This window comes from Sorex araneus, chromosome 3 (assembly GCF_027595985.1).
Source record: "Sorex araneus isolate mSorAra2 chromosome 3, mSorAra2.pri, whole genome shotgun sequence".
In the NCBI taxonomy this organism is placed as follows: domain Eukaryota; kingdom Metazoa; phylum Chordata; class Mammalia; order Eulipotyphla; family Soricidae; genus Sorex; species Sorex araneus.
Window position 1 is genome coordinate 206,508,582 of NC_073304.1, and position 10,194 is coordinate 206,518,775.

At 50.8% G+C, this 10,194-nt stretch overlaps 1 protein-coding gene across 1 annotated transcript; it reads left to right on the forward strand.

Annotated features, from left to right (window-relative positions):
* Positions 1-373: 373 nt before the first annotated feature.
* On the forward strand, positions 374-8,998 carry MRPS23 (mitochondrial ribosomal protein S23). The gene is made up of 5 exons (XM_055133920.1): positions 374-479; positions 1,319-1,489; positions 6,031-6,108; positions 6,517-6,643; positions 8,603-8,998. Exons 1-5 carry the CDS (start codon positions 436-438, stop codon positions 8,747-8,749), a joined length of 567 nt encoding a protein of 188 aa, XP_054989895.1. The 5' UTR covers positions 374-435; the 3' UTR covers positions 8,750-8,998.
* Positions 8,999-10,194: the final 1,196 nt, after the last annotated feature.

Sequence of the window (10,194 nt, forward strand, 5' to 3'; positions counted from 1 at the left end):
CCGCGACTCCCCCAGGCCTGCGCTCCACCCTCCCTGCCCCCGGCCCCCGCGCTGCAGCCCGGGTCACTCGCAGCAAGGCGCCGCGGCTCGAACCCGGCGCCGACACATGCACAGCAAACGCCTTCCGCACCGGCCTATCTCTCCAACCAACCCCTTGTTAGCTTTGTCCGACCATAAAATGTGAAAAAAAAAAAATCAAACCACCCCAATGAATCCCTCCCCCCAAGCTCGGTCATTCACTGCCGCGACCCCTCCGGGGCTCCTTCCCGCCCTTTCGGCTCCGCGATCGATTGCTCCTATCGATTGCTCCTGCCTGCGCTGGCAGCGCCAGTTCGGCCCATCCTCTGCTTCTGCCTGGCCGTGCGGGCGCCGGGCGAGCGGGGCCACTTCCGCTTCCGGTCGCCGCCGCCATCGCCGCCGCCGCCGCCGCTCGCCATGGCCGGGAGCCGGCTGGAAACGGTGGGCAGCATCTTCTCGCGGTAAGTCTTCCGGGGCCCACCCCCGGCTGGGTGCGAGCTGCGGCTCCGGCGCCGCCCCGGGTGCGACCCCGCCGGGCGAGGCCTTCCCGCAAGGGGACGGGGGACGGGGGTCGGGGGTCAGGGGTCAGGTCCCGTAGAGCTGGGGTCCGTGCGTTTGCGTGTCTTGCCCGGGCTGGGCCGCGTTTGCGCCTGTCGCCCCCAGTGTGGGGGTCCTAGGGAGCGGGGAGGCGGCGGGCCTGCCTGCAGTGACCTTGGTGGGCGCGGTTGGGGCTGCAGCACGCGAGATGGTTTGCAATTGGACGCCCCCCACCCCAGCCAGGGGGTGGAGACCACCCCAGCCCGCTCTCCTTCCAGCCCCCACTCGCATGCTGCACGTCCCTACCCGCGCCCACGCTGGGTCTGTGCCTGGTTTCGCCAGTTTTTATTCTATTTATTAATTATTTTTAGGTGGTTTTTTTTTTCTTTCTCTTTGGGTAGCCCAGCGATGCTCAGGGGTCACTCCTGGCTCATGCACTCAGGAATTACTCCTGGCGGTGCTCAGGGGACCACATGGGATGCTGGGAATCGAACCCGGGTCGGCCTCTTGCTGGAGCGATAGCACAGCGGGTAGGGTTTTTTGTTTTGTTTTGTTTTGTTTTGTTTTTAGGTTTTTTTTGGGTCACACCGGCGATGCTCACACCGGGGACCACATGGGATGCCGGAGATCAAACCCGGGTCGGATGCGCACAAGGCAAACGCCCTACCCGCTGCTGGACTCTCGGCTCGGACCCTGGTTTCGCGGTTTAGACTTGTTGCCATAACTGACCCCTAACCCCCTACTTCTCCCCCCACCACGTAAGGACGCGGGACCTGATTCGCGCGGGCGTCCTGAAGGAGAAGCCCCTTTGGTTTGACATCTACGAAGCCTTCCCCCCGCTGAGAGAGCCGGTCTTTCGCAGGCCCGCCTTGCGGTATGGCAAGGCCAAAGCCCAGGTTCCAGAAATCTTCTACCAGGAGGATCGGATCCGAGCGTGAGTGCCGGGCCCCGGTGTGGGCAGGGCAGGATAGCGACGCGTTGGAGCCCCGGCATTGCTCTCCAACGCTAATCATTTATTTCCCCAGGATGCGTTTCTTCCTCACTCCCCTTTAAAAGCGATTTACCACTGGCTTACAATACTATGCAATGTCAGGGTTAATAGTGTAATAACCCCTTTCCAGCCGCCAAGCCCCAGTGCCCTCCCACCACGCGGCAGATTTCTGGGCGGTTGTTGTTTTGGGTCACACCGGGCCATGGTCAGGGCTTACTGCTGGTTCTGTACTCAGGGATCAGTCCTGTTGGGTCTCTGGGGACTGTATCAGGTGCCAGAGGTCAAACCATGTTTGGCCACGTGCAAGGCAGAAGACCTATCTGCTGTAGTGTTGCTCCAGCCCCCTGCAGCAGGTCTCTGGAGTGAACCCAGCTGACTTCACTGAGTTCCAGTCACTCTGCCCAGGGCAGGTTAGGAGTTGCCCAGGGAGGGGAGGTCACCCGGCTCTTGCTCTCGGGTGTTTTGGGGATGGCCACATCCAGTGGTGCTGGAGGGCTGCTCCCAGCCCTTTGAGCAATCTCTCTTCGCAAACTGTCAGTTTGTGTTTTGTTTCGTTTTGATTTTGGGCTGCAGCCTGGCAGTTCTCAGGGTTTACGCCTGGCGCTGCACTCGGGGACTGCTCTTGGCATGCTTGGGGACCCTTTTGGGGTGGGGGATTGAGCCTGGGTTGTACCAGGTGGTATGTGAGCAAGGCAAACGCCTTACCTGCTGTACTACCTCTCCAGCCCCCAAGTACAAATTTTTTGATCTTCCTTCACTCTTCTTTTCCTCCGAAACATAAGAAGGTCGCCTTTTTTTGGGGTTTTATTTTGGGCAAAACCTGGCTGTGTCAGGACTGACTTCTGGCTCTGTGCTCAGGGATCCCTTCTGACAGGGCTTGGGGGCCATCTATGGTTCTGGGGCTTGAGCCCAGGTGGGTTGCATGTAAGGCAAATGCCCTAACTGCTGTCCAGCCCAAAGAAGGTGCTTTATTGGCTTCTCAGGTACATAATTTAAAATTGCCTTCAAATACCATTTGAAAATATTGTGTCAGGTAACAACCTCTTCCCCCCCTTTTAAATTTTATATTACATTTTATTTTTTATTTTTTGGTGTTTCGGGTCATACCTGGTGATGCACAGGAGTTACTCCTGACTCATGCACTCAGGAATTAGCTCCTGGTGGTGCTCAGGGGACCATATGGGATGCTGGAAATTGAACCCGGGTCGGCCTCGTGCAAAGCAAACGCCCTAACCGCTGTGCTATTGCTCCAGCCCCCCGCCCCTTTTTAAAATTGAATCATCAGTTACAAAGTTGTTCATGATTGGGTTTCACCCATCCCTTCAGTGTACATTTCCCACCACCATTGTCTAGTTTCCCTCCCACCTCCCCCCCACCCTGGCAGGCAACCCCTCCCTCTCGATTGCTCTCTCTCGATCTCGCTCTCTCTTTCTTGCTCTCTCATTCTCTTGCTCTCTCACTCTCCTTCTCTTGTTCTCTTTCTCATGCTCTATCTCTCGCTCTCCTCCTCTCTTCCTCTCTTTCCTTTTGACAAACCCTTCTCGACCACATCCTTAACTCTGATGGTAAAACAGAGAAAAACTGCTGAGTTGTGTTGTTCTCCCTCCTCCACACCATGATGAGCCCTATGCTTAGGAAACTATTCATTGCTGGGGGTCAAACCCAGGGGCTCCCTAATGCCTAGCATGTGCATTTTGGGGACTTTCTGATCACTCTCAGGTTAGTGTCTCCCCCTCTTGGTACTCCTGGTGTTCCTAGTGTCTTTCTCGGGGCCTTAGCTGGCAGTTAATAGCCTCAAATGCATGGACTTTCGTAACAGAACAATATTTTGGTGGCCGTGAGGCCACTCTGGCTAATGTCAGGTGGAGCTTTGGGGGACCATATATGGTGCCTGTGATTTGAACCAGAATTGGGTGAAGCTTTGGGGACTGTATATGGTGCCCGGGATTTGAGCCAGGATTGGGCTGCATGCACTGCAAGTGCCTTAGCCCCAGTACTATCTCTCCGGCCCATTAGTAAGAGACTTTAGGGGGACCATACCCTCATGAGTACTCAGGGACTGTGCCCAGGATGATTATCAGGGTGTGCTCCCCGCAGCCGTGTTCAGGAGACCATGGGGTCCCACAAATGGGTTCTGGGGTCTCTGCAGGCAAAACATGCACTTGCAGCTCTTTGAGCTGCCTTCTTGCTAACAGACTTCAAAACAAACTTGGCTGATCATTGGCGTGCTATAAGATGGGGGAAGTGCAGCTTCACTGGGCTGTGCAGTGCGCTGCGTCTCCAGTAACCCTCATCCTCATCGTTCTCACAGTGGCTTTGTGTACGGGTGCAACCATCTGGTCATTGTGTTGCTCTCCCTAACAACTCCACTTCCTGCAATCATCTCAGGTTGCGTCCTCGCTGTTGCAGGAGGCACAGTTGAGCTCCTCAGTACTGACTGGATAGAGTGCTGCTACTTTGCCAGCTGACTGGTAAATAGCTGATGGGCACCAGGCTGAGTCCTGTTTAGGCTGTTGTGGATACTGTGGCTGTGAACTCGGGTGCAGAGAGCCTTCCCAGTGAGTGTGCCCACGGCTGTCACAACACGGCGGAGGGGACTGGTAGGCCACGGGTGTGTGTGTGTGTGTGAGAGAAAGACCCTGCGTTGGCTTACACTCCGCCCCCACCTTGATTGTCTAAGTCATCTCCATACCGTTTCCCCAGCGGCTGCCCCGCTCTGCGGTCCCACCCGCAGTGTGTGAGTTCCCTTTGCTTCATACCCTCGTTCTCTTTGCGGTTGCTTTGATCTGGGCCCTTTTGGTTGGTGTGAGATGTGCTTTATCTTGCGTTTCTCTGAGACTCAGGTTATTTTTCCATACATCTGTGAGCCCGTCTGGAGAGGTGTCTGTTTTATCTTTTGCCCATTTCTTGATCTTACTGTTGTTGGGTTGGGTGAGTTCTCTATGTGATTTGGATATCAACCCCTAGTCAGGTGTAAGGTATACAAACAGTATCTCCCCAATGCATAGGTGATTATTTTTGAGCTAGTTTCTTATTTATTATTTTTGCTTTTTGGGTCACACCTGGCGATGCACAGGGGTTACTCCTGGCTCATGCACTCAGGAATTACTCCTGGTGGTGCTCAGGGGACCATATGGGATTTTGGGAATTGAACTCGGGTTGGCCGAGTGTAAGGCAAACACCCTACCCACTGTGCTATCACTCCAGCCTCCTGGTCTAGTTTCTTTTGCTATGTAAGGGCCTTTTAATTCAGTGGAATTCTCTGTTTTCACTCCTTGCTATTTGAGAATAGCAAACGTTTTATCTCTGTGGTGGGTATGGCACTGTCATTTCATCCTTGTGACCTTGGGAATGAGGCCAGTCAGTGACTTGCAAGCTGCCCATGATCTGTGTGTGTGTGTGTGGGTGGCCATGATCTGTGTATGTCTGTGTGTGTGTGTGTGTGTGTGTTTGTGGTGGTTGTGGTGGTTGTGGTGGTGTGTCTGGTGCACACCTGGCAGTGCTCAGGGCTTACTCCTGGCTGTGTTCGTGTTCTAGGAATCACTCTTGACAGGACTCAGAGGGCCTAATGGGTGCTGGGGATTAAACCTTTGTTGATTGCTTGCCAGGCAAGCTGTACTATTTCGCCAGCCTTTAATTTGATTTTTTGTATTGGTTTTAGGGCTACATTTGGTTGTGTTCAGGGCTTACTCCTGGCTCTGTGCTCAGGGCTCACTCCTGGGTGGGGCTTGGGAGTTGAAAATAGGTGGGCCACGGGTGAGGTGGGCACTGCCTGCTGTATTATATCTTTCCTGCCCCATGGGCATCGTTCTTATCGTTCTTTTTTTTTTTAATTATTATTGATTAACCGTGAGTTACAAAGTTAGGTAAATATTTAGTTGTACAATATTCCAAGACTAATCCTTTTACCGGTATCCACTCTCCCTCCTGTCCCCATGTTGTCCTTTCATCATTGATAATGTATCGCCGCCCCCCTCCCCCCAACCCTGCCCAAGCTTCCTGCTGAAGACCAGTTCTCATGTTCTTTGTTTCTACTGCCTCTGGGCCTTTGATATCCTCACAAGTCTCTATATCCCACATATGAGAGAGGTCATTCTGAGTCTGCTCCTCTCCTTCTGACTGATTTCACTCAGTGTGATGATACTCTGCAGATACATAGCAGCAAACTGTAGGACTTCTTACGGCTGAGGCTGAGTAGCATTTCACTGTGTATATATACCATAGAGTTGTCATTCTTCATTATTCTTTTGGGGGGTTGTGGGGGTTGGTCCATACCTGGCGGTGCTTAGGGACTTGCTCTCAGGAGTTACTCCTGGCAGGCTCAGAGATCATTTTGGGTGCCAGAGATCAAACCCAGTTGGCTGTGTGCAAGGCAAATGCCCTTCCTGCTATACTATTGCTCTGCCCCGATACCTCATTCTTTACTTCATTCTTAGTCATGAGCTGTAAGTGGTGATTGATACTATGGTGGTTGTATTTTCTAGGAAATTTTACTCAACCTATGGATCTGGTCAAAAAGCTCTTGATATGTTTAATCCAAATTTCAAGTCTTTGTGCCAACGGTAAGCAATTTTGCAAGTCCTAAGTTAATGAAAAAAAACTTTTTTTCTTAAGTATTTAGTCATCAGTTTTAGGTTTTGTTGAATTCCACTTAAGTAGAGATGTTTTTGCAGAAAGATTTTTTTTGTAGGGGGGAGGGGGGAGGTTGTGTGGGGTTGAGTGGTGGGGGATTTGAACCACACCCAGCAGTGCTCAGGGGCTGCTCCTGACTGCTCAAGGATCAGTTGTGGGAACATATGCAGTGCCTGGTACTGGATCAGTGTTGGCCACATGGAAGGCAAATGCATTAGCTCTGATACTGTGTCTGGCTCTGTAGGAAGATTTGTTAAGGAAATGCTTAGAGTTAAGTAGCAGGAGGTCTGGCTAACCCTGGATATACACACCTAAGATGTGACTGCTTGGAATTCCAGGTTTGTAGAGAAGTACACTGAGCTACAGAAACTTGGAGAAACAGACGAAGAGCAGTTGTTTGTGGAAACAGGGAAAGCCTTGTTGGCAGAAGGTGTCATTTTAAGACGAGTAGGAGAAGCAAGGCCGGTGAGTATTTTGTTATTAAAGTGGTTGTTGGATGAATCATTGGCCAGAAGTTAGAGAAAGGCTTGCTTCCCCCTCCTGGCACATGTTCCTGAACTCCAGGCAGGATACTTTGAGTGTGCTGGATTTTATAGCAATGATGGCTACTCAGAACAAGTGAGCTGCCGTTTGGGCTTTTGAAATTGTGTTTCTATAGAGGCCTGAGCAATAGTACAGTGGGTAGGGCATTTGTCTTGGCCAACTGGGTTTGATCCCCAGGATCCCATATTGTTCCCTTGAGGACCACCAGGAGTAATTCCTGAGTGCAGAACTAGGGGTAACCCCCTGAACATCGACTGGTGTGACCCCAAAACAAAATGAAACAAATAAAAAATTGTGGTTCTTCTATAGAGGTTTTTTTTTTTTTGCTTTGCTTTTTGGGTCATACCTGGCAATGCACAGGGGTCATTTCTGGCTCAGGCACTCAGGAATTACCCCTGGCGGTGCTCAGGGGACCATATGGGACGCTGGGATTTGAACCTGGGTCGGCCGTGTGCAAGGCAAACGCCCTACCCGCTGTGCTATCACTCCAGCCCCAAGATTTTTGCCTTTTTTTTTTTTTTTAATCTAGATAGGGCATTTGCCTTGCACACAGATATTTTTTCTCACTCATAAAATTGAAAGCTATATTAAGTTGGGGCCGGAGTGTTTGTCTTGCATGCAGCCAACCCAGGTTTGATCCTCGGCATCCCATACGGTTCCCCGAGCACTGCCAGGAGTGATTCCTGAGTGCAGAGCCAGGAGTAACTCCCGTGTGTGACCCAAAAGCCCCTCTAAAAAAGAGCTTTTTAAGTTTATTTTTTCATTTTTTTTAAACACTGTGTTTTGCAAAGTTGTTTATAGCAGGTTTTTGTTGCTTTGTTCTTTGGGCATACCTGGCAGTGCTCAGGGCTTACTTCTGGTTCTGTGCTCAAGGATCACTCCTGGTGGATCTCAGGGGACCATATGGGGTGCTGGGCATCAAACCCAAATCGGCTACACGCAAGGCAAACACCCTACCTGCTGTACTATCGCTCTGACCCATAATACAGTTGTTACGGGCATTCAGTGTTCCAACACAAATCCCACCACAGGCATTCCAACACAGTTCCCTCCACCACTGTCCCCATTTTTCCCAGCCACCCCCAAACCCACTCACCTTAGCAGGCACAAAGTAGTTTATTTCATATTACTTATTGCAACTAAATGGCTAATGGAATTATTAAAAAATATTTCAGTGAAAGAAAATTTATGAAAATTTATTATCTCACCATGAGGTCATTGAATCCTTATCTGAGGGTCACTCAGCTGTTGCTTGTTGAGCCTTCTGCGTGACTGTTTCTGTTTCCTGAGCTCAGCGGGCTTCCATGCTCCTTTCCCATCTGATGTGCTGTGCGCCTACGGGGCAGTCAGTCTTGTGGAGTTGAGAGGCTCCAGGATCTTCAGAGCTGGGCCAGTGGGTTTACATGGGGGTGGTTGTGGGATGTGGGTGTCGGGAAGCTTCCTGCCCCCGACTCAGAAGAGGTCTCAGCCTGAAAACTGGTGTACCTGGAGGTTTTGTCAGTTTGGTGACTGCAGATATTAGTTGAGAAGCAGTGGAGTTGGGCCATTGGCCTGGTGGCAGCTGGGGAGGTGAGGTGCGGGGCTTCCCAGAGCTGGGAGTCAGCCTGTCCCCCCCCTGAGTTTCCAGCCCCGAGACTGGTGTACCAGTGAACTTGAGCGGCTTGGCTTGCATCTTTTCGGAGATTTTGTCCTGCATCTGTCAAGCTGAGCCCTTGGATGAGTTTACCTGGTGACTGCTCTCGAGCATAAAATGCATGAGCGATTACTCCTACATTTTTGATGGTGCTGGAATGTGTCTAGTCCTACTGGTTTTGGCCAGTGAATTGAGTGAAAACCCTGACATCTGCGTGACAGATTTCTCTCTGGTCTTGTATGCTACAGGGAGGTGGTCGTGATTCCCGGAAGCACGAACAGATGAGCATTCAGCCCCAGCCGGAGTCAGCACCAAACCAGCCTCTGACAGAAGGGCCCCAGGAGCGGCAGCAACAGGCAGCAGGAGAAGAGTCGAAAGGTTCTGCAGCTCCCTGAGGGATGCGGAGACTGTGTACGCCGATGTCCAGACTGTATTCACTATGTGAATGTCGGACTATTTTTAACAGTTGGACTGTGTAAATGTTTCTTGATCTCCAAGGCATTATGTTTGCCTTCTTGTGGTTCCTGTTTCTGGGATGTCATAAAGCTCAGTAGCATGGTGGGAAAGAAGCAGTTATGTGAACTTTTATATTAGGATGGTATTAAATAAAGAATTCCCTAACTGCTAGAAAAGTAAATTTACTTTCATTTGGTAAATAACATGGGCAGACCTTACAGGGGTTGTTTGAATGGGACTCACTCTAAGTAGGTTTGCTTCTCTGGTATGTTTCTCTCCTTCGGAACCGTTCGACTTTTCCTTGGACAAGTAGTGTATTTCCTTGCCAGGTGATTTTTGCTTGCAAGTCATCTTTGTCCTTTTTGCTGCAAAATTTGAGAGACTCAGCTGACCTGTGCCTTGTGATAAGAATGTGGGTCTAGGCTGGAGCGGTAGTACAGAGCGATAGTACAGATGTATGTGGCAGGTTCCATCCCTGACGCCGTCTCAGAAAGTCCAGTGAATGCACTGGAAGCGATTCCTGAGTGTAATTTAGAGCCAGGAGTAACCCCTGAGCATCACTGGGGGTGTGACCCAAAAACAGAACAAAAGAAAGAAACAAAGCAAAGCAAACTCATTGACAGAAGCCAAAGTGTAATTTACTTGTGTATTTATTTTTGTGGAACCAGGAATGGAACCTAGGGTTTCACAGACACACACAAACCAAGTGTTCTTCGACCAAGCTACATCCCCCTCCCTAAAGTGTAATTTTAATCTCATAGATGAGACAATTTTAATTTTAATCTCCTGCTGGAGACAGTTACCAGGGGCCCACACGTAGCGGACTGTTGAGTAAAAGGTTTATTGAGGGAACGGTTCTGTGCTGCTAATGACTGAATTAAGACGGCGCCTCCAGCTCGCTGGTTTGTCAGTGGGGAGCCACTTCATTTCGAGGATGTCGCCACCAGCCTCCTGCCTTTCCGGTGGCAGGTGTGCTGACTTGTTATGCTTTTCTCATTTGCCTGCTTTTTACTGAAGAAAGGAAATAGTCCCCGGAGAATGCAGTCTTTGTGCTCAAGCCAGTGGTTTTCAGCTACCAGTCATCAACAGCTTCAGAGATTGCTTACTTATTTGATTGGTTTGGGTTTTGGATTTGGGGGCCACATCCGACAGTGCTTGGGGGTTACTTGAAGCTCTGTGTTTGGGGGACTCCCTCCTGTTGATGCTGGTAAGGTCGTGCTGTGCCTGGGATTGAACTGAGGTTGGCTGCTCTGAAGCCAGCGCCTCAGCTCCCATCCTACCTCCAGTCTGAGTTTCTTCATTTTATTTTATTTTGGTTTCGGGGGCACACCAGCTGTGCGCATTGCTTATTCCTGAGTGCCGAGGGATCACTCCTGGTGGGCTT

What these genes read in the sequence shown, in the direction of transcription:
- MRPS23 (XM_055133920.1), top strand. Translation starts at nt 436, where the DNA reads ATGGCCGGGAGCCGGCTGGAAACGGTGGGCAGCATCTTCTCGCG. An exon ending in GTGGGCAGCATCTTCTCGCG is followed by an intron (nt 480 to 1,318) that starts GTAAGTCTTCCG and finishes CCACCACGTAAG; the next exon opens with GACGCGGGACCTGATTCGCG. An exon ending in CAGGAGGATCGGATCCGAGC is followed by an intron (nt 1,490 to 6,030) that starts GTGAGTGCCGGG and finishes TGTATTTTCTAG; the next exon opens with GAAATTTTACTCAACCTATG.